Below are 25,943 nucleotides of genomic sequence, written 5' to 3'. Positions count from 1 at the left end.
GTGATGTCATCCATTTAACTGTGCACTGTCTCAGTTGTACCTTAAAATGGTCATGTTGCACTTGGGATTCAGGCAATGATGTTTAGTTTGTGATCATCAGTAGTTATTTGAAATACACTCATTACTTCTTAGACTATGTTGTGTCAGTGTTACTGTGACCGTACATATCATTACCACTGTTGTCAAGCATGTAGGCTTTGTACACATATAGTTGTTGGTCCCTCTTACTAAAATTTATGACAGTTTTGTCACATACCAATGATTTTATTCAGAGAAATGATGACGACATTTGCTTCCATGTTCCTTACGTAACATGTGTAGAAAGTATTATCTTCTGCCATGGGAGAATGAGGCAACATGCTGCCTGCACTACAGCAACCACAGACACACAAGTCCCTTGAAGAAATTACATGATGTAGTGCCTTCACATAACTATGTACAATTTATCACACTTATAGTGACATTTCTACTGTTGTGCATTTAGTGTAAAATTGTATGTATTGTCTTCAGTCAGATGCTCGTGTTCGACCTCTGCATTCATTGCTTGTTGCCATTGCTGGGCTTTATACTGTAATGGATGACTGTCATGCACCACGGTGATAATATGCCCATTTACTTTGTGACAGACCTGCATGATCCCTTTCATCTCAGAGATTGTATACCACACATACAGATGATGTAATAATGTAGCATAGGTGGATTGTTGTACTAGTTGTAAGATTTCCACTGTGGAACTTGTGATGCATCCAGATGCCAGTAGTCAGTAAAGTCACATGGCTTTCTGTTCAATTCCTGACAGGTGCAACATTATATGAATGTTCTAACATTATATAAATGCCATTGTATCTCATTATTTTATCTTCTTTTATGTTGGACATTGATATGTCATCACAGGTTGTGATTACATGTTATTTCAGGGCATGTCATGCTCTGAATTTTCCTGTAGCATGTGCATTGAGTGTTGGCATTTATATCGCACCTACACAAACTGATGTTCAATTTTGGGACAGTGTGTTTCCTACATGATGGATTCAGCTTTCTTGTAAAACAATCAGTCATATTATAAAGCTCAGTGCTGTGTGGACAGTAAGGTGTAGCTACATGCTGGCATTCTTACTAAATCTGATTGTTCATATTATATCCTAACCTCCTGTGTTGACAAACTCTTTTAATGAAGTTATTTGTGACAGATTTTTTAGCTATTTTATTTGGCACATGCAGTCAATACAGTGGTCTGGGGACCACCTTGTATAATAGGCAGGGGTTTGAATCTGGTAACAGCTGTCAGTCAGAGAAATGTGTCAGACTACAGTGCTTACCCACACTCACATGGGCTGCATTTTCATACCAGGTAGGCAGTCAATACACCTTATATGGTAAAATAGTGCTGTACTCACTTCTGTGGTGTTCTTGCATGACCAATATGCGTATGTCTGTTGGGCCCACGATTACAATGCATTTGTCTCTTATTGGGCCTGAATTCTAAAAGGAAATGATACAAATGTTTTTAGATCATTCCTTGTTCATATGTTTTACCTATTCAAAAGATAATTATGGTCTGTATTCAATGTTATCCTCCAGACATGTGTTTAATACTGCCATTGTTTCTGTCACAATATACGGCTTAATGGCAGGACTGTGATTTCATAAACATGTCTTACTGTATGGAATTCATAAAGACCATCAGGAAATGTGATTGGCACTATACTTTATATTGTGTTACTGCCACTGAATTGCTGTTCTATTACTGTTCATAGTAATTGTATGTGAGCATGCCCAGTATTTGTATATCAGACATGTTTGCAAATTATCAGTGACAAAACAGGGCTACTAACATGTCATCTGCTCAATCTTGACATTGGTCACTTATGTAGTTTTGTTATTTAATTTCCATGTATTATTCACATAAACATACAACACTTGCCTGTCTATTACATGCCTGTAGGTGATAAACCCCTTTCCTACTGGTGTCACTGTCATTTCTTTTCAAAAACATGTCCATTTCTGAGTGACCTGACATTACAGCTGTAAGGTCCTTTTGTTTGTATGTATGGATGGTGACATGGATAATACATAGGTGCCTTCAGCTTATATACATGAATTGCCTGCATATACTTCCTTATATGCTCTGATTGCATTCTCTGTATTCATTCCATAACATATCTTCCATCCTTGGAAACTATTTCAAGTCATCCATTTAATTAACATGTATATCACATCTCCACTCCACTTTGTTTCACTGCAGCTTTAAGTCCCTCTTCATATCCTTTATCAGAATGTCTGCTATTATTTATGTGATTCCCTTTATACACTGGTAGTCTGAGTATACTTTATAAACTGGGTTTGAATGAGATGTTGCACATTTTCTTGCTTTTATTTTGCCCTTTGAAGCTAGTTGCACCACTTGTCCTTCAAACTTGGTTGGCAGTCATGGGATACAAACGCCAACGGTGCCAATGCAACACCACATTTGATGTCAGGTGTTACTTATCCTTCACAAACTATTGTTAGTGGTTGCAGCTCCCTTTCATATTTCATCACAAATCCATGTCTCCTATAATGTAGAGAGATGTCCTACCTCTGCACCAGATGCATGCTTTTTCTTCAAAATTAATCAATTGCTCTGACTGGCTATGATATTCAAGCTGATATAGAAAACACAATTGCACATGTTCTTGCCAAATGGATTTTACTTGATGCATAGGGTGCTAAATAACATATATAAAAGGAAAAGTCATTGAACAGAAAAATAGCCAAAAGAGGTACCTTCCTTGCAGCACCCACGCTGACGCACATTTTGGAGTTTCATTGATTTATGATTCAGATGGGTTTGGTCATTATGGCAAGGACAACCAAAACCATGACAAAAATTGTTGAAGTAATCTGAAAACATGTTCAATGACTTAGAAGTCTGCTGCTCTTGGATAAAAAAAATTTACTTCCTCACTTTGGTCTTACAAGTTTGACATTTTGCACCAACTTCTTATACAGTTTTAGTACTCTAACTATAACAATAATAATCTCAGAATGTGAGTTAAACATTTTTAAAACATTATCAGTATTTTTTGTAAAGTGAAGGTTAGAATGCTTATGTTCCTGTTGTCCCCAAAGGTGATCTTTTTCACAAAAAGAAAAACATAAGTAATGAGTTTGAAATGTAGTCTGTGTCCATTGGATCTGCTATGATGCAATTAAGTTTACTGAGGTATATGTACATACTAAGGCAAGTTGATTAACTATTATCCGAATGTTCCATTTTTAGTTGCTTTAAAAGAAAAAGAGAACAGACAGTGAGACAACTGCAGGGGTGAACCATGAATTACATCATAGCACTGATATGTCTTCTTACATCACAGCTTCATGAAGGTAAGGGATTATCTGGTGTGTTATATTCTATACAGTTCAAAAACAGTTTACAAAAGATGGCCGTAGAAAACACTGCTATTAAAAATTGTGATTTTTGACAAATTTTAATGTTTATATTACTCCCAATTTTTCTCTTAAAAATAACATTTCATGATAGCTATTACTGTTATTGTGATCAATTTCTGGTTCCTCCTCATCTGCCAAATCTGTCTAGGTAAAATTTTGCAAAATGTTGAGCATAGTAAGCTACCGTTAACCTTCTCATCATGTGTGTCTTTATATAATTTTATAATCTACAGGCTGTCTAAGTCATGGCTCCCCCAACACATACACACATACACAGATTTCCCTTCAACATTATCCAAATTCATTCTTTCTCATATTATAGTGTATTTTGAAAAATGCTTTAGTGTACCGCTGAACAGATAATAGATTTCTTTCATTCCATAGTAAACTATTTCAATTGTAATATTCGATTATCTAAAGCAAGACTGCATTAATGTTGATGAGTTGTAACATAATATACATAGACTCAAAATACAGTAGTTTCTAAAATAAAGACTTTTTGTTGTGTCTTTCAGCTTTTCCTGGTTAGGGGTCGCCACAGCGGAACGATTGGTAGTTGATTTTTATGTGCCGAGTTACCAGCCCTGACGCACAACCTTCTACGAAGGTATGCCCATTCATGTACGTCTCCACGCAGAAGAGGCTCTAGCTGAGAATCGAACCAGACAGCATCTTACTGTGAGGCGACAACGCTACCACAGCACCATCACTGTGGGTAGTTTCTAAAATAAAGACTACAATCCACTATTCTAAAAGTGCATACTTTAATTTACGTGAGATAAAATTATAACCTAGCATTAATTTAATACAACTGTAGATCTGAAGTTATAGGCTGGCATTATGTCCAGTACTAGTTTCTCTATGTTGTGACGACTGGCTACAGAAATAAGATAAAGTTCCTTTGTGACCAGGAAGTCATCAAAGAAAGAAGAAGTGCAGGAAAAAGTAGTAGATGGAAAAGACCGACCAGGCTAGGAAGGAATACTGATTGGCTAATAAAGAAGCTAAGAAAGGAGTTGCAATAGCAAAGAAAAGGGCATCAGAGGCCCTCTATCGTATTCTGGAAAGTGACTCAATGGGTGGCACAAAGAAACTATATCAGGTTGCAAGGCAAAGACAGAAAGATAAAGAAGATAGTCAGACACCCTTCGTAAGTAATGCCAGCAGCAACCTGCTCACTGGTCCATGGGACATCAAAGGAAGATGGAAGGAGTATTTCCAGACATTTTTGAATGGAGAATACTGCACAGAAGCTGTACTGCCCCAGACACAGCCTACAGTGAGAGAAGAAGAAGAGCCCACCTTAGAAGTAGTAAGAATAGCACTAAAGAAAATGAAGTGGGAGAACGCAGCAGGCTTAGATGAGGTCACAGCAGATAAGATAAATATGCTTGGTATGATAGGGGAGAAATGGCTCCTGAGGGTACTCATAGCAGTGTGGAGAGAAAGGCGTATCCCAGATGACTAGAGAATAAGCATAGTCATGCCAGTGTGCAAGAACAAAGGGGGCATCCGCAAATGTGGGCAGCAGAGAGGCATCAAACACCTGTCACATTGCACGAAGGTTCTGGAGATGGTGACTGACATACAGATAAACAGAGTAGTAGAATGTAAGATGGGAGATGGGCAGTTTGGATTCAGGTCAAGATGCAGCAGAAATGATCTGATGTTTGCAGTGAGACAGATAGTTGAGAAGAAGCTAGAGATGAGTAAAGAGTCCACCTGGGCATTCCTAGACCTGGAGACAGCATATGACAAGGTCCTAATAAAGTTGATTTGGACAGTACTGAGGTGGCTCAAAATCCCAGAAACATTGGTGGAATTAGTGCAGGCAATGTACAAGGACCTAATGAGTCAACTATGAACAGTATTCACTCTCACAGAGGGGTTTCCATTGGGAGTGGGTGTACATCAAGGTTCAACTCTGAGCCCACCACTGTTCATACTGGTGATGGACTACATTAGCAAACATGCTGGAGGGGACATATCAACAAAATTACTGTATGCAGAAGATGTGTCATCACAGGCAGGCTCTGAATAAGAACTTTAGTGTATGATAGGGCAATGAAATGTAAAACTGAAGGCACATGGAATGCAAATGAGTACAGATAAGATAGTTGTAATGTCAGCAATTGGAAATCAGAAGAAGCTGAGAACTGAGACAGAAGAGAAAATTGTTGAACAGGTTAAAAGCTTCAAGTATCTGGGAGGGGTTGTTAAGTAGAAGGGAAGTCTGAATGAGGAGGTCAAAGCTAGAATCAGAGAGGCTGCTGCCAACTGGCAGAGAGTGTTGGGGTAATGTGTAACAAAAGAATGTCAAAGAAGCTGAAAAGTAAGGTGCACAAAATATTAATGTGACTACACAGTACTACTGTATGGAATAGAAATCTGGACAGTGAAGCAGAGCAGGTGAGGAACGTGTAGGTGATCTAGATGAAGTGGCAGAGATGGGTGGTAGGATACACACTGTGTGATAGACACATAAATGAGGACATCACAACAGAAGCCTTTGCAGCTCCAATTGCAGATAAAGTCAAATAGAACAGATTACAGTGTTTTGGACACACATACAGGAAAGCTGAAGACAATCTGGTGAAGATGATTTGGGACAGATTGGAAGAAGGCAAGAGGAACTAAGGGCATCCAGCAAAGAGATGGATGGTTTGTGTGAGAGAAGACCTGTGACAGTCAGGCATGATTATAGAAAAAAGTATGAAAGTGGCATTGAAGTGAGACAGATGGTGACAGTTGATGCAATACCCCATCCCCGTGTAGAAAAATGGGAAAAGTGGTAATGATGATGATGATGATAACTGGAGTGATGGGTTCCAAGCTCAGCCTATCCCCATCTATGGAATAATTCATCACTACAGGTTACCTTTAGGGCTAGTTGTGATGATTGTTTAGGTAGACAGGAATTTACAATAGAATAATCATGAACAGAACCACTCAGTTTGGGAGGTAAGCATTATTAAGTACTTGAAAAGGCAGGCATGAACTTTTAAATGTGTCTACATAAAGGTGCAACATATGCACCTCGTGATCACTTGCCTAGCATTGCTCCCACATTCCTATATTTCAAATATATCAAATATTGCCAGTATATGTCTAACTGTATATCTTTAGTAAATAAAGTCTGATATTTAAAATTAATTTTTATTTCCAGTTTCTTTAACGCAAACTTTATCTCAACATAGTTTTAAACAATGGGCTCCCACTACACAAAACTATAAAGCATTATCATTTGAATTATGAAACTTCAAGGCATGCACAGTAACTAAACTGCTCAAGTTTTTTTTTGAATGGAGTTTATTAAACTCTTTTTGAAATTCTTATTTGGCTCTTCCTGTTTCTTTGTCTAGTGTATCACTTTGGAACCTCACAATTATAAAATAAAGCATAACAGATAATTTTAGAACAAGAGCACCATTGCTCACATTTTACTTTCTTCTTTTAATGCTAGAATAAGATGTGCAGGGCCTTGGAACCTCACAATTATAAAATAAAACATAACAAATAGTTTTAGAAGAAGAGCACCATTGCTCACATTTTACTTTCTTCTTTTAATGCTAGAATAAGATGTGCAGGGCCTTGGAACCTCACAATTATAAAATAAAGCATAACAGATAATTTTAGAACGAGCACCGTTGCTCACATTTTACTTTCTTCTTTTAATGTTAGAATAAGATGTGCAGGGCCTCCACATTCTGCAAGCAGAAAAATACTGCATGAACTAGGCTTTGTAAAAATGTACTAGTAATAACACGTTCCAGTTAAAATCACTAACAGATAAGCAACTTTGTTTAGATAAATCTTTATATATACAAAGGCATCCCCTGACTAATTCACTTAACATACTTTAAAAAGCAGAAGCAGATTGTTTTTATTTATTTCCCTTATGAAAGAGAAATAATCAGTTTAACATGCATATTTAACTGCTTGGTTGTGAACAAAAGGGGAGTATACAAAATAATTCATCCTAAAAGGTGCTTACCTCCAAACACTGTTAATAATTAAAACATCAAAAGAGTAAAATGACTATATTAACAAACAGTACCCAAAGACAGAATCTGGTACAGAAACCTTGTCAGTAAATAATGCAATCAGTAAACCGCCACAGATTCCTAAAATATATTGCTTTTGATAGATTTATCAGAATTTTTAACAATGTAGCAGATTTCCTCATCTGCTGGAAGAAGAAGTTAGATGCAAGGAGACTGTTAACTGAATGACTGATTTTGCAGAGGACGTTAATTCACTCTGGACACTTTCATCATCTTCAAGGATGACGAACATGAGTCTAACTGGACAGAAATGGACAAAGAACTCTTTATGTGATGAGGAATCTATATCATATAAGGTTACAATACATTACAGCAAGACTGTAGAAATAGCATGACATGAAACAGAGAGGTAATGCCAGCTCCATACAATTGTAACTGAATTACAGAATTCAGAACCAACTGCATGTGTTTAAGCTCACTGCTTGGGAGCTTTAGATAAATGGAGTTACAGTAGTCAAGATTTGATGGAAAAGGGCATGCTGTACCACCAAACATTTTTCAGGAAGTTAAGATATAAAGACAAAAGGGCATGGTCCACCACTCAAAGGTCTTCAGCAAGTCATGATTAGGCAACAACAGGCCATAATCCACCACCAAACGTTCTTCAGGAAGTCAGGATGTGAAGACAAAAAAGCATGTTTCACTACTAAATGGTGTTCATTAAGACCAGGAAGAAGTTGTTTTAGGCAATGTGTGTCCTCTAGATAAATGCAGAATGACTTTAAAACAGATATGCCTGACCTTAGACTGTCAGTTATCTTCAACAATCACACCAAGATTTTTAACCTTCCTAATAAATGTCATTATATCATCGCTATAAATAATTATTGGATTTAAGACTTTATAGAGTGACTCCCTGAAGGTGATATCAGAAGCCATGGCAACAGTCTTGCATATATTAAGTTGCAGATGGTTGGCAGCCATTCAATTATATAACCATTCCAAATCCTGATTCTGATCATAGATGCAGAGACATTAGCTAGTGAAGCCTCTGTGTATTTTGCCCCACTGCCAATATCCTACTTATTCCTTGCTGGTGTGCCCCACCTAACCCTGTTCTGTCATGTAGCACATCTTCTGTATTACCAAGCCCATCATCATTTGTCTATACTCTGTTTGTTTGTGTGCTGCTGCCTGTCCATGCTGTACTGTTTGTGTGCTTGCCTCTGCTACCCATCCTGCACCATATTTTCATATCCAGGTTTCCCTTGCATATCTTCCACCATATCCCCTCTCTGTTTATATGGAAAAAGGAGGTTCTCTGCTCCCAGAAATGCACATTGCCTTCTTTCCCCACCTGCTAGCCTCCAAGGCATTCACTTTCTGTGTTTACCTGTTTGTTTTCATCCCCCATTCCTTATTTCCCACCTTCCCTTTTCCAAACATTTTACTTCAGCTATGCTTCATACACTGTGTGTAGCTATGCACACTCTGTGGCACTTGATGGCACAGAGCACCACCAGGTACCATACACTGTGCTTAGCTATGCAGATGCTGTGGAACTTGGTGGCACAGAAAATCACCAGGTACCACGATGCTTTGCCAGAGATGCCCTGCACCTGTCACCCCTGGGATTCTGGATACCAGCTAAGATTCTTGCCACCCCTATAGTGCCTTTTTAAGGCAAGGTTCAAATGACAAATTCACCACTGTAACCAGAACAGGCAAGCAAAAACTGAGGGTGATGCTACTCAATGCTAGAAGTCTAAATCTCAAAATGCACTCACTCGAGGCACTCCTTAAAATGGAGAACATTGAAATCTGTGCAGTGACTGAGACATGGTTCAAGGTTCCAGAGAGAACCCCTGCACTACCAGGCTATAACTCATACCACACTTTTCGGCCATGTAACCGGGACCGGGACAACAAAGGTGGAGGTGTGTCCATATTCATTAAGGATATCAACACCTCCAGGCCAGTTGCTCAGCATAATGCATCCGAGGTTATCCAAGTGCAACTAACTCTGGGCAAAACTGCAAGCCAAACTGTAGCTTGCTACAGATGCCCTGGGATTCCAACTCCTCTTTTCTTGATGTACTGTAAAATATTAGGGTTCAACCAAACACCCTAATAATGGGCGATTTCACCTACCCCACCATTAACTGGGAAAAGTACTCATGTACCAACTCCTTCACTCAACGCTTTCTGGAATTCATAAACTCCAATGCCCTGGATCAATTTATCCACACCCCCACCAGGGGCAACAATATCCTAGATCTTGTAATTACCAACATGACTGACCGGTGTTCCACACCTGAAGTCAACTCCTCATTGGTCCGATCCGACCATAAGCTAATCACCCTAGATATCCACATCCACATCCTGCCCCCACCCCCCATTAAGGAAACCACGGTAAAAAATTTCTCCAAAGCCAACTTCATGCTTCTTAAGACAGAAGTGGTGAACTTCATGACACCCATGCAGATGGACAATATAGTTATGACTACTGAATCCTACACAATTGCACTTTATAAGCACTTACACAAGTGCATGGATCGTGCTATCCCAAACAGAACCAAGACGCTATTCTCCAAAAAAAGGAAGCCAATCTGGTGATCCCCTGCCATAAACAAACTGTACAACAGACGGAAGAAACTGTTGCAAAAGGGAGTAAAATCCCATGAGTGGAGGAGCTCCTTGGTCAGCCTCAGTAAGAAGCTGCGATCCCTGATAAAATCCTCCAAAGCTAGTTATGAAAACAAAATCGCCACTGATTCTAAAGACAACCACAAAGCATTCTATAGCTATGTCAAGAATCTCAATGGCAACACTCAGATCTGCTCTGAGTTACAGCACAATGGCACTAAATATACAGACCCAATGGATATTGCCATCATCCTGGTAGATAGGTTCAGTGCTAACTTTACCCCCCTATCACCTCCTAAAGGGCCCATCTCTATACTGGAAGAATACAAAGTTCCTGTAATCATGGCTGCACAGGTAAAAAACACAGTCTCCAAAGCCAAGAACACAGCATCCATGAGACCAGACAACATCCCAGGCTGCATTCTACACAAACTACAGAACGAACTGGCAACCCACTTACTGTACCATGTTCAATCATATACTCACCTCAGGTTTTGTGCCCGCTGAATGGTGCACAGTGACAGTTATCCCACTCCACAAGTGGGGAGCCACCACGGACCCTGGGAACTACCACCCCATTAGCTTGATGAGCCTGGTCTGCAAGGCCATGGAGCATATCATCATGGAACTTATAAACAAAGACATTGGAAATCTCTAAACTCTTGACCCCACCCAGTTTGGGTTTGTAAAAGGCAGATCATGTCTCCTAAACCTGATAGACTTCTTTGAAGCAGTCACCAAAGCCATAGACGAGGGTAAGGTGGTTCACACAGCCTATCTAGGTCTTGCCAAGGCTTTCGACACCATTCCCCACTCTTGAATTATAGATAAACTCACTAAACTATGTATAAACCCCAATGTCACAAGATGGGTTGCCAACTGGCTCACTGACAGAACCCACACTGTGAAAGTAGCATACTCCAAATCCAACTTCAGACCAGTGACAAGTGGAGTACCACAGGGTTCAGTCCTGGGTCCTTTCCTGTTTGGTATCTACTTCTCTGAAGTACAGGCTAAGACAGAAGGTCTTTGGCTAATGAAGTTTGCAGATGACTGCAAACTAGGAGCCATAATCAAAACTCCTAATGATGCGGACATCCTACAAAAGGGCCTCACTGAGACAGATGCCTGGTGTCAAAGCCATGGCCTCAAGCTCAATGCCAAAAAGGGAATTGTCATCCCCTTTGGTAAAAACTCTGTACCCATGAACTACAACATAGGCGGTAGTATACTTAACACCGAAAGTGTCATAAGAGACCTTGGGACACAGGTGGACAGTAGTCTCTCCTTTGATAATCACATCACCACAGTAGTCAGGAAATCCTTCTACATGGAACACCTCATCACAAAAGGTTTCTCATCCAGAAAAAAACAGGCCATTGTTCCCCTCTACTCATCACTCACTGGACCCATTATAGAGTACAATTCCCCTTTTGGTATGTACCTCACAAGACATCTACAACAACTGGAAAGGCCGCAGAAATACCTCACAAAGAGGATTACTGGCCTCAAACAGATGCCCTACGCAGACCGTCTCAAAAAACTCCAGCTTTACTCCATCGCATATCACCTACTCAGAGGTGATCTCTGCCTAACATACAAAGCTATGTCAAACCCAGGGCTGTCGGACATGCTCCACTTAAAGAAATCCCAATCCCTCCGAGCTACACGCTCTAGGGATCTAAACCTTGTCACCACAATAAACAGAACATGCCAGAGGGTTAGATTCCTGTCCCAGAGACTTCCCATACTCTGGAATAAACTACCTATCTATATCAAACAAAGCTCCTCATTAGCACTCTTCAAGAAGAATCTTGATAATTGGATGGGAAATAGGAAATTCACTCCAGAGATCACTTCTGTGGCTCTGCTCGACAGTGACACAGGAAAATAATTTTCTTGGGTGGCAAAAGTCAGGGTACCTTTTTGGCTGGGCTTTTATAGGCCCTAGGGCTGATAGCCTAGTACCTACCTATGAGCCTATGAGACATACACGGTGCTTAGCTATGCACACACTGTGGCAGTTTTTAGTGTATATATATATATATATATATATATATATATATATATATATATATACAAATAGAGACAGAGAGAGATATATAAAGTTCAAAGTGTAGCAGTGAAGCACTGTAAGTCTGACTGGTTGGGTATCTGAGGAGCTGGTATTCAAGAATGTTAATAACCATCATGGAGAGTGGGGGTGCACATGAACGATCCTTGGGACTGACCTCTTGAGAAGGTGGGGCTTGAGCAAAGGGAGTGTTCTCTTCAGGAATTCAGCCCTTTGGCTGAGTCACTGCAGAGGTGGGTTGACTGGTAAGCACACCGATTGCAGGTCTGTTCTGAGACAGTACATTTGTGCATCAGGAGGTAGTGTGGGGGGATAATACAATATCCTCTTCAATAGTAGTATATATGGCTTTGCAATAAGGTGTTTCTATCTCTTCACTAGCACAAAACATGGGTCACAGAAAGTCTAGGGAGGCCTTTTGGGTGTAGCCACCCCAATGAAAAAGGAGAGGCTTTCGAGTCAGCTGATGGTCAACTGCAAAAGGGGCCAAAATATTTAAAAATAGCAAATGTTATAAAGATCAGATTGAGATTTGTCATAAGGATTATAGATTATAAAATTATGAAATTTGTCATAAGGATTGTAGATTATAATCTATATATCTCATTTGCCATAAGGATTATAGATTATAATCTATACATATCATTTGGCATAAGGATTATAGATTTATATATATATATATATATATATATATATATATATATATATATATATATATATATATATATATAGAGAGAGAGAGAGAGAGAGAGATTACAGCTGAATGGCATAAGTGTACTTGTACTTTGTATGATTTCCTGAATTTAACAGTATTACTTTTAATTTTTGAGTACAGCAGTTACAGGATTAATATTGCCCTACATAAAAGTGTTAAACTATAGTCATTAATGCTGATCTTATAAAATTTAAACAATGGCTTGCATCATCAAGTATAAACTTTGCATATCAATACTTAGCTAAATGGGAAAGGTTCATACTGTACAGGAGTCCCAACATTATTAAAACCATATGGGGTAGTGTGACAGCTGTGATAGTAAAGGTATCTTAGCATTTCCCAAGGCAAAGTATTCAGAATCATATTATAACTTTCTGTCCCATAAAAAAATTGGCCAAAAAGAGATACATACTGCAAGGCACAAAATACGTTATATAAACACCAGTGCCACAAAATAAAATTCAGATTAGTGCATAATGCTTTGAGTAGGTAGCTTTGAAGATCTTGCATTAGTTGTTCCACAACATCATTGTAGCAAGACAACCCCATGAATGACCAGAAGTGAAATATCCATTAATTTATCATGGATGTCATTTCCTTGAATTATAACTCAAACTGCAGTACTTGATATGAAATACAGAGACAGCTGTATGGATGCTGAAGTGATATGTATAGATTCACTTTATAATCTCGAAATACTGAAAGGTTGAATTTCAGTACCTTGAGACCATAAAGGCGAATCCACAAAACACCAACAGCCCAAAACCATGAAATTTGAAATCCCGAACACACAGCATACACCACACCACACATACACCACAATATCCACAGTACAAAACAAAAAAACACACAGAAACATAACACCACACAACCACAAACCTACACTACAAATAAGCAGTGGGGCAAGCCCCACTGCACCCCCCACTTATATATACTAACTCAGAAATTGAATAAACAGAAAAAGAAAAACTCACACCAAGACATTCTACAGTCCCTCACACACACACACACACACACACACACACACACACACACACACACACACACACACACACACACACACACACACTCACATCACACATATACAAACACCAACACATCCAACACTTACAAACTCATACTTTCACTACTCTAACCCACACGTACAACTTACAAACTCACTTACACTCAAACTCCCACCCAAAACCCTAACAAAACACTTACCTTAAATGCCACCTAAATTCAGATACGACACTGGACACCATCGACACAAAACACTGCATGTAACATAGCGTAAAGCCATAATCATGAGTTCGAGATATTCAAATTCGTGATTATGCACTTTTGCTATTTTAAAAATTCGCCATTATGGTCTCAAGATACTGAAATTCGAGATATCAGTATTTCGAGATTATAAAGGGGGAAAGGGGAACTATATATATATATATATATATATATATATATATATATATATATATATATATGTATGGGTCTATTTGAAAACACCGACATGCAAAACACAGACGATGAGAACACCAAGACTGGAAGATCGACAACTGAGATGACCAACAGTTTAAAAGCCTGACGCTGAGAACACCGACATGTTAAGGTAAGTGTGCGATAATGACAGACTTTAGGTTTAGGGGCGGGTTAAGTGAGTTAGGGTTAGGGTGCGGGTTAGGTGAGTGTACGATAGTGATGGACCTTAGGGTTAGCGTTTGGGTTAAGGTTAGTGTATAGATAGTTGTGTATGTAAGGTTTAGTGTAGGTTTGTAAGGATTTTGTTGTGTTGTGTGTGCGTTTTTCAGAAAAGGTATTTGTTTAGTTGATTGTCGGGATTGTGGTTTGTCGGACATGTGAAGTTTCGTGCTTTTAAACTGTCGGTCATCTCAGTTGTCAGTCTTCCGGTCTCGGTGTTCTCGTCGTCAGTGTTTTGCGTGTTGGTGTTTTAAAGGTTTTAAAGTAGACCCATATATATATATATATATATATATATATATATATATATATATATATATATATATATATATATATATATATATATATATATATACATTTATTAATACATTATAAATTAAATTAAATCTACTCCTACTCCTTCCATGAAAGTAGTTATACTTTCTCTGTAATACTTTTTTTCACTCTGGAAATTAATCTGAATTTAAAAATATATGCATATACACACATAGCTAGCTAGCTAGCTAGATAGATATATAGATAGATAGATGGGTGGGCAGATAGATACTAATTAAGCAGTACGTCCTTTGAATTCTTAGAGATCCCTTAAGTTTGTGTATATGATACCACTGAATTTGCAAATGTGAAATAGGTCTGACCAATTAGGGAGTGTTGAAGCTCTGTACATGAGACACAGGTCACGTCTCAGTAGCCTGTATGATAGTGAGAAGAGGGACAAGGGTTTGAAATGGTCTGCTTTTTAAAATGTACACCCTTGATGTTTTAATGAGAAAGTTTTGTGGTCTTTCTATTTGTGACATGTAACTAGACACATGCAAACTGAAAGGGGCATGATACACAGTGACTGGTATAATAAGTGCATAGTGCAGTGGAACTATTACATCCCTACATCTGGATGTGATATCTTTAAATATAAGCTGTGCAATAAAAAAGGACTCTGTTATAATACTGAATATCTGTTGAGTGAAGGGCGGTTCATTATCAACACAGTTTCCCAGATCCCAGACTACCGGCTCAATTTTCGGGGGTGTATTGTCAATGTGATATTTGTAAGGGGGATCATGCTTGCCAAAGTATACACTTATGTATTTTCTGGTATTTAATTTTAGTCCGTGGTTTTGATATAAGTTATTTGTTTTGGATTTGCCTTTTGGAGGATATTGCTGTCCTCTAGGAAATTTATGATGAAACCAAGCTTGCAGATATATGCAAACTTGGTCATCCCCATAACATTACTCTTACCTTTGACTTCTGACATAGAAGTGCTAAAGTGTAGTGGTCAAAGGACTGAACTATGGTACACACTGCTAGTGACAGGTCTTTTAGAGGAGGTATAGCCAACAACCCTAACTTCTTAGGTTCTATTTGTGAGCTAGTTTGCAGTCCAACAAGTTACAAAGGGATTGATATTTAGCTGGGAGAATTTATCTATGATACCTAAGTGTGGGATGGTGTTAAATACCTTTGTGAGGTCTAGATACTTGGTGTGCACTATTTTGCCATCATTCATTGCTTCAGTAACTTTTCTGAAGAAGTAGACCAGGTTAAGAAGACAGGACCTGCCCGTAATGAATCCGGACTAGGTCAGGTCAAAAATCTGTAGGTTACCTATATCCTTATATATTAATTCCAGAATGGTCCTCTCCATAGCCTTACAGATTAGACTGGTCAGGCTTGAGGGTCTATAATTACCCAGTTCCACTGAAACCTCATTTTTGTACAAGGGGATGACCATTGCTAATGTATGCTCATCTGGTATGAAGCCTATTATTGAATAGCTTCTCTAAGGGATCTGACAAGTCACATTTCAGCTGACCAGTAGTCAGTCTGGTATATAATATGGCCCCATAGATGTAGTATTGATGGCCTTAGTTACTGCCTTGAGAACTTGTTCTTGGAAGATTTGGGTCAGGTGTGTATGTGGGAGTATATGATTTGAGAATAGTTGGGGGGGGGGTTCAGATTTCTCCATTAGTAGATTGGCTATGTCATCTGGGCCTGAGTATATGATATTACTTACTATTAGTTCTGCACAGTGCTGGACATTGATTCTGGCATTTTTAACATAACTAAAAAAGGCCTTGTTGTTATCCTTCACCTGGGTGACTATTTTTTACCTTATATTTGGCTTTGGTTGATTTGATCAGGGTCCAGAGTTCCTTGTTTAGTTTAGCAAGAGTGTTGTAAGCATCTTCAGATTTAGATTTATTTTCATGTCCAATATTTTTTCTTTTATTATAGAAGCTGATTATATTTGGATTCCACCATATGAGTTTATTTTTAAATTTGGTATTTCTGAGGTGGAGAGGTGCATCTATGTAGCTCTTTATCTGCACAATAAATCTGGCAGTGAAGGATTCTGCATAAGAACTGGGTCATCAAGAAGGAAGGGGGTTTAGATTTTAGCCAGGCCATCAGTAGATTAGCCTTTGCATAATCTCTGAAAACCAAGGTATTGGAAGGTGCTTCAGGATTAAGTTTTATGGTGAATGCGACTGACTTGTGCTGTGATTTGACCAGGGAAGAAGTTACAATTAATACTGAGCAAAGCTGTCCAGTATTGGTAATGGCCATATACAGGATTTAATTGCCTCGGGTTTGGACTAACTGGCCCATGGAGTTTGTATTGATGAAGTCAAGAAATGTCTGGACATACATGGTTGAGGATGTACATGTCTCCAGGTTTACGAAGGGGTATTTGAATTCACCTTGGAGAATGGTGTTTAGCTTAATACAAAAGAACTGCATATTAGTTAGGTAGCAGGTATGGGCTGAGGGGTACATACTGGGGTCTTCTAGCTAGCTACAATATAATAAGGAGTTTGGTAAATAGTAAGTTAGATATGGAGGAGGAGTTCCAGTAGATTAACATGTCTAACTAGTCTGGAGAAAAGTGTTTATAAGAATATGGAGACACTGCCACCTACCTTTAGTACTTTTGATAATGTGGTTGGCCTGAACATGTGATAGGTATTAAAACACTGAACTGATGGAATGCTTTCAATGGCCTTGAATCAGACACCATGACAGATTCCTTTTGTTACTCTAATGTTGGAGTTTTTTTTAAATCTTGATAATGTATTTGTGGTATCTGCTATACCTGATAAGTCTGAAGACATCTTAGATGAATTGGAATCTAGGGAAATATATAACCAGGATTATGCTCCTATTTACGGCTAATAATTTGTATTAGATTATGCAATCATAGGAGTGCAGAGTAACAATTGACCACTTAATGAAAATGTCTTATATTAGATTGGTCAGATTAGATAAATACAGCACTGCATCCAATTGGAAAAATGATAAACTACTGTCCCCTAAGAAGCAGTCCTAGGGTTGAAAGTGATTTTGTCAAGCAGGACAACTTGTCATAGCTGGTTCCTTTGTCCAAAGGGAAGTAACTATAGTGTTAGCACATTTAAAAAAGGGGTATGACTGCAAAGTCCTCTCCCACATGGGTGTAAGGGCATAGCCCCTAATCCAAACATCTTTTGGTGTTGCTAATTTGAAAGGATGAATTTTGATGATTCTTTCACTCAAGGAAATTTCTGTTGACAAAGTGGGCATAACGTTTCCCTATTTTTTATTATTATATAAAGATTATAACATGAAAAAAGTGAAAAGTAAATTATATTAAATTATGCTGTTTGAATTTAGAATCCAGTTGTTTGATGAAAAAATACAATTATTGTGAAGAAATGCATTATTCTGCAGTGCACAACCATTTGTTAATTCAAATAATTTCAGAATTTTTCTTCCAAATGTTTTATTATTTTAACATCACGTTATTTTTGTTTATTTTGTGTACCTAATTTAGGCTGAGTGTCTAATTTCCTATCTCACATGTTTATCATAGAATCATAGTCTTTGAATATAAAATAAACTATTGAAATTCTTTCATATTTTCTAGATATTTTACTGCATGAATAACCCATTTAATATGGGTATAAATGTTAATACTGTAGTTTATGATCGCGAAAAAGGTATTTACACACAATTTTATACTATATCTGTGTCTCTTTTTTCTAGGTGTTTGCTGGAACAGTGAAGGAACTGAATTTATTACTGCGTTCATGCAAAGCTTAACAACTTCTATGACAATTCCAGACTTCCGCCTTGCTATCACCGCTTTGCAACCATCAACAACTGTCAGGGTTATCATTTATAACAGAAGTTCTGAGATAATTCGTTCACTTGAAGAACAAGTAACTATCACAGTTCCTATTCCAACCAATACTGAACTTCAGGGAACTGTACTATCTTCACGCAACACAATCATAGTCAGATCTGACAAACCTGTCACTGTAGTGTCATACAACTATAAATCGTGCACAGCTGATTCTGCTACCATTTTCCCAGTGAATACTCTTGGCACCGAATACTACATCTTTGCACCAATAAAGAGTATTGGTTCACCAGAGTTCACAGTTATTAACTACAATCAAACAAATGAAATACATGTTATGCTAACAGGATTTGTCACTTACAATGGAACAAATTATCGGTCAGGAGATAATGTAACGATTATACTGTCTGCCTTTGAGGCTGTTCAGTTACAAAGCAATGTCAGTTTAACTGGCACTAGAATTATGTCTCAATACCCTATTGCAGTGGTGTCTGGTAATAACTGTGATAAATACTATACATATTGTGATCTTCTGTTTGAACAGTTAATTCCATTAAAGGACTGGGGTAAAACATTCTTAGTATCTTCATTAGCTGTTCAAAACTATAATGATACCGTCACAATTATTGCTTCACAAACAACAGAAATACAATATACCACTGGAGGGATGAGCAGCAACATTATTCTTCAAAAAGGGAACTACTCAGAAATCATTTTGCTTCCAAATTATTCCTTAGTTATCACTGCCACTCAACCAGTTATGGTAATGTACACATTCGTAGGAGGGGAATACAATGGAAGTTTATTTGATCCATTCATAATGAATATCATTCCATCTGAATCATTTTCCAACTTCTATATTATTAATACAGAAATTCATGTAAATAACTATGTCCGTGTGATCGCTAAAAACTCAGTACTATTGGAAAGTTTTAGTGGCAATAATACGGTCTTAAATACATCCAAATGGAATTTTATGACTGGGACAGAGTATGCATGGACAAATATTGTAATAGGTTCAGATAACAAGAATTTTACTCTGCAACAATGCTCACCATTTGCTGCTTACATCTATGGTATAAAGCACTGCATAGGTATTGGAACAACTGCACCAGCAGTGAACAGTAAGTACAATTAATTATTTCCTTTAGTTATATGCATGCAATTAATGCATTAGCTGTTTGCTATCAAATTATGGAGAACTAAACTTTGTGTCAGTTCTACAGCCAGACAGATATCCAAGCCTTTCTTGAGTTTCATAGCCCATCTCAAACTCACCAATGAATGGAGTTGTGGGCTGCAGCACAGACTCTTAATGGTGCCCTGTAGGGGAAAGAGTTGTACAGAACAACCAGTGAATGGAGCTGTAGGCTGCAGCACAGACTCTAAATGGTGCCCTGTAGGAGGAAGAGTTGTACAGACCAACCAGTGACTGGAGCTGTGGGCTACAGCACAGAGTCTAGATGGTGCCCTATAGGGGGAAGAGTTGTACAGACCAACCACTTTCGGCATCTGCTGTGGTGCACAGTATCCTTAAGATAGGAGAACAGGGATCACAGACTACATGCTGTGGCAGGGCTAGCCACTTGATGTAAAATGTAACTCTAGTTGATTTGGTCATGTTGATTAATGACACCAAATGGGCATGGATATTTGGTAGTAAGTGGGTTGAGGACCAGGCCTACTCTGACCTATACCAGGGACCCATGGTAATGGTGGGAGGGGTGTATGTGCCCCTATTGGCCAATATGTGCCCATCATAAATCCCAGCAGCCTTGGGTCAATAAGCTACTGGCCACTGGTATCCAGTTGCTCTGTCTGGGTTACCTAGGATAGCTCTGTTGAGTGAAAGCTGGCCATAAAACCATTCAACTTGCCAAACATGAACTAAGAATTGCTACAGTCAGTGTAGATTCACTGACAGGATGCAGCATGGAAGTGGATAACATGATGGCACAGAGGAGACTGGACATGCTATGCATCAAAGAGAAAAGATGGCAGGGCAGTGTAGCAAAGCTACTTGGCTTGGGATCCAGAGTCTCCTACTCAGGAAGAGGACAGGTTAGAAATGGTGTGGGAATTGTGGTGAAAGAGAGGCTTCAGAAGGCAGTGATGAATGTCATCAGAATTAATGACATGGTTATGGCAATCAGACTCCAGTATAATGATAGGGCATTATTCTTAATGTCAGCCTATGCCCCACAGCAGGGTTGTGATAGTGAGGTAAAGAATGCATTCAGACAGCAGTTGCAGGACCTATTAGATAAAGCAGGACAACATGAACTGGTGCTGATAATGGATGACTTGAATGTACATATCAGGATAGATAGAACAGGATACAAGGACTGCCTGGGTCTAAATGGGTGCGGCAACAGGAACAAAGAAGGAGAGGCCATTCATGGAGAAACAAATTGGCAAAACCAAACAAATATGAAGAAAACCTCTGGTGTTAGCGAGCCCAACTCCGGAAAGGAAACCACCATAGGATACTGTCCACACAGAAACCTTTATTTAAGTTAGTTAAATACAATATTAGCTTTTTGTCTTCTGGCAGTAGACTTCTTCAGAATACAAAAGACAACTAATCGCAGTCAATTTATATTACCTCCCACAGTTATTAATTGTTTCCTTACGTAATCAAACAAAATTAATTGTGTTAAAGGCATCCCTTTGTAAAATATGTTATATTTCTGTATATGTCTTATTAAAAGAAATTACACACAACCAATAATATACTAATTAAAAACATACATATTCTCAAACTTATGTTCTATATAAAATATACTTTTTTAAATAAAAAAACGATTATCAAATGAATAAATAAAAGTATGCTACTGGTGATCATAGCAAGGACCAGTTAATATTTACTATCCCTCTGCTTTAATACTGGAAGGGAGATTTTGTCATTAATCCCAGGGGGATATGTAGCATCTAATCTTATCTGCCAGATCAACACCCTAAATTCTAGATGTTCCTTCGATGCTCCTCCTATCAGTTCAGGACTGACAATATCAAGAATAGAAAATAAAAAAAATGTTTAAAACTGGAACGCACAGTAGAATGTTTAAACAGATGTTGTTAGGATCTTTTGTCATTATGTCATAGTTGTGCTCATAGATCCTCCTTCTAAGTTGCTCTCTCAGTCTTCCCAATGTAGAAGGCTGAACAGTTATTACAAATAGCCAAATAGACCACCCCTTTATTCATTCAACTGCCATCTCGAGTATAAATGATACTCATAGCTTAATTTTCAGATGAATCCCAAAGACATGCTGTAGGTGGATTGGACACACTAAATTGGCCCTAGCCGTGTGTGCGTGCCTTCTGTGGAAGGTTGGATGCCGGGCTGGCAACTCGACACCATAAAACTCCACTTCCAATCATGGGCAGACAGTGATCCGCTGTGGCGACCCCTAACCGGGAAAAGCCAAATGAAGAAGAAGAAGAAAGATGAATGCCCATGTAAAATCACATTTCTCATCGAATGGGTCATTCATATATTTATGCACTTCTCCCCCTTTGCTTTTATCATAAGGGCTACAATCAACCAGAATGGTATTATGTTGCTCATTTAACCCCGTACCCAAAAGGGTAAATATCCATTCCCACAGTTGCTGAAAAGCTCATCACTAATATATTTTATTAAAGCCAATGGATATTCCCTCTCCAGAAACATGTCTTGAAGTTTTTTCCTCTCATTATCAAACACTTTTTTTTTGCATATCATCCTAGCTAGCCTGATGGGTGATGGATATGCTGTGGAGTTTATAGTGGAGAAGGACATTGGAGAAGAAAAGCTAGAAGTTATCCAGGCACAGTGCATAAACAGAGCTATGAGTTAAGAAGGTGGGACTTTGAGTTTTAAAGGTTTTTAAGCAGTGTTGTTGCATGGCAAGGGGGTAATGGAATTCCAGATTATGTCGACAGAGTAGGAGAGTAGGGAGTTACTTGATGAGTTATTGGGTTTATCCATCTGTAGCAAGTGTGTCAGAGGAACATTTTGCCCTGGAAAGGTTGCATAATTGTATGAGTTTGGTGAGAGTTGGCCATTTATTTGGTTTATTGATGCTGTAATTAATAGGAGTGAGTTGGAAATATGTTAGTGTGGAAATTCAAGCCACTGTAGTTTCTTGAGAGTGATACAGTGATGGGTGGCATTGGTAATGTTGGCAACAAACCATGCTACTTTGTTGTAAAATAGTTCAAGTTTTTTTGGATGTTTCTGAAGAGAGGAGCAGTGTGTTTGTATGTGTGTGTGTGTGTGTGTGTGTGTGTGTGTGTGTGTGTGTGTGTGTGTGTGTGTGTGTGTGTGTATGTGTATATGTGTGTGTGTGTGTGTGCGTGTGTGTCCATGTTTTCTCTCTAACTTTCTCTCTCTCTCATTGTCTCTCTTTTTATATGTATGTATAATATAAGTTTACTATCAAAATACTGACTTTTACAAAAAACAACGTGAAACTTCAAATACCTGTATGAAAATAAATCATATTTTTTTCTGGTACAGAGTACCGTGTTTGTCTAAGGAGCAATTCCAGACCTCTTTGGTGACTGGGTACATGAAATGCTGTTCCACAAGGTGCCAAGTAAACAATGCCTGAGATATTTACAGAAATATATTTATGCAAATATGCATATTTTGTAGCTAAAAAGTATAAATGCACGCAGATTGATAGTAGGCATAGAGTAGGTATCAGAGAAAATTTGTGCTGCATTATGAGCTTGCACATTATATTATGAAAACATACTCTGTTTTATTGGAAGTAATATTAATATGCCACATATTCATAATTTGTCATAAAAAGAAATCCCACTTACTCACTCACTAGCCACTGTATTTGGGTCAGCAGACATTCCTGACCTGTGTGTTGACCTAGCCTATGAAATACTGTTCAGCCATGCTACAATGTGGACATTACCTGAGATAGTTACAACAAATTTCAGATATGCATAAAAAGTAATTATAATGAAAATGCCATACCACTCAAGCAGAAAAAAAACAGCTACAGCCAATTTTATCTCAACACCACCATGGCGACTCTCTGGTTCCAGAATCCTGTTTACAGCAGATTTAAACTGAGTTCTGAGGACAGACCAAAAGGATGTACCTTTTAGGCCCTTATTTTAATGCTACATTACAGAAGAAGAGACAGAGAACGGCACTGCACGCTAATTAGCTTCTGTACATTAAAGAAGAAGAGACAGAGAACGGCACGGCACGCTAATTAGCTTCTGTACATTATAGAAGAAGAGACAGAGAACGGCACTGCATGCTAATTAGCTTCATTACATTATAGAAGAAGAGACAGAGAATGGCACTGCACGCTAATTAGCTTCTGTGCATTATAGAAGAAGAGACCGAGAACGGCACTGCACGCTAATTAGCTTCTGTACATTATAGAAGAAGAGACAGAGAACGGCACTGCACGCTAATTAGCTTCTGTACATTATAGAAGAAGAAACAGAGAACGGCACTGCACGCTAATTAGCTTCTGTACATTATAGAAGATGAGACAGAGAATGGCACGGCACGCTAATTAGCTTCTGTACATTATAGAAGAAGAGACAGAGAACGGCACTGCACACTAATTAGCTTCTGTACATTATAGAAGAAGAGACAGAGAATGGCACTGCACACTAATTAGCTTCTGTACATTATAGAAGAAGAAACAGAGAACGGCACTGCACGCTAATTAGCTTCTGTACATTATAGAAGATGAGACAGAGAACTGCACGGCACGCTAATTAGCTTCTGTGCATTATAGAAGAAGAGACAGAGAATGGCACTGCACGGTAATTAGCTTCTATACATTATAGAAGAAGAGACAGAGAACGGCACTGCATGCTAATTAGCTTCTGTACATTATAGAAGAGACAGAGAATGGCACTGCACGCTAATTAGCTTCTGTACATTATAGAAGAAGAGACAGAGAACGGCACGGCACGCTAATTAGCTTCTGTACATTATAGAAGAAGAGACAGAGAATGGCACGTCACGCTAATTAGCTTCTGTACATTATAGAAGAAGAGACAGAGAATGGCACTGCATGCTAATTAGCTTCTGTACATTATAGAAAAAGAGACAGAGAATGGCACTGCATGCTAATTAGCTTCTGTACATTATAGAAGAGACAGAGAATGGCACTGCACGCTAATTAGCTTCTGTACATTATAGAAGAAGAGACAGAGAATGGCACGTCACGCTAATTAGCTTCTGTACATTATAGAAGAAGAGACAGAGAACGGCACTGCATGCTAATTAGCTTCTGTACATTATAGAAGAAGAGACAGAGAACGGCACTGCATGCTAATTAGCTTCTGTACATTATAGAAGAGACAGAGAACGGCACTGCACGCTAATTAGCTTCTGTACATTATAGAAGAAGAGACAGAGAACGGCACGGCACGCTAATTAGCTTCTGTACATTATAGAAGAAGAGACAGAGAATGGCACGTCATGCTAATTAGCTTCTGTACATTATAGAAGAAGAGACAGAGAACGGCACTGCACGCTAATTAGCTTCTGTACATTATAGAAGAAGAGACAGAGAACAGCACGGCACGCTAATTAGCTTCTGCTTTTTCTGGCTACAGATTGCAGAAGAGAGGCAGCAGTTCTCTGAGGATGCTACAGTTTGCACATATCATCTATCTACCTATCTATCTATAGTTTTTTTCTGAATGGGAATGGAACAATGAAAAGAAAATTAATTTTTTCCTAATAAACTGCATTGGTAATAATAGCTTTTTTACAACAGAAATTTTCAAATGTATGTCTGTGATACTCTCTGACTAACTAATTCACAGAATGTAAAAACATTAGTGAAAGTTCAGAGCTAGCAGGAGACTTGCAGGCATGGTGTGGGCTATTTGTTCTTGGCAGAGACACTGCAGGTACCATTCAAATGAAGCACAAGCCTCACTATTGGAACCAGTGAGCTCATGACCTCTTCAGAGCTGCATCAAACTGCATAATGTGTCACGTATGTTTTGCTGAGGATGTAAATGAAAATATAAAATGACTCAAGCCAGGTCTTTCAAGTACTAATATGCAGTACTGAGTAAAACAAAAGGCAATCTATGTTCTTCTCAATGCTACCTGCTGACCTATTGCAGTCTGGTCTGCTTTGCTACACCATCCCAGATAACATTCTGGACTTGCTTCCCACCATCATGGGTGACCGCTGCACCACTCCTATAGTATGTTGTTCCCTGGTGAGATCAGATCATTGGACTGTCTCATTTGAAGTGTCTTTCCCACCCACCCCCTCT

General features: G+C 38.6%; 1 protein-coding gene across 2 annotated transcripts in view; it reads left to right on the top strand.

The window, feature by feature from the left end:
• LOC122794810 (IgGFc-binding protein-like) overlaps positions 1-25,943 on the top strand; it is a 159,056-nt gene that overhangs the window by 75,647 nt on the left and 57,466 nt on the right. For both annotated transcript variants that reach the window (XM_044063421.1, XM_044063420.1), the window contains 2 exons: positions 3,263-3,366; positions 18,578-19,798. In XM_044063421.1, coding sequence (XP_043919356.1) covers positions 3,315-3,366; positions 18,578-19,798 — 1,273 coding nt within the window. In that variant the 5' untranslated portion in view covers positions 3,263-3,314. The remainder of the gene's footprint in view (positions 1-3,262; positions 3,367-18,577; positions 19,799-25,943) is intronic.

Source organism: Protopterus annectens, chromosome 2.part1 (genome assembly GCF_019279795.1).
Source record: "Protopterus annectens isolate FY-2018-M chromosome 2.part1, PAN1.0, whole genome shotgun sequence".
In the NCBI taxonomy this organism is placed as follows: domain Eukaryota; kingdom Metazoa; phylum Chordata; order Ceratodontiformes; family Protopteridae; genus Protopterus; species Protopterus annectens.
Note: the sequence above shows the minus strand (reverse complement) of the source record. Positions and strands in the feature narration are given on the sequence as shown.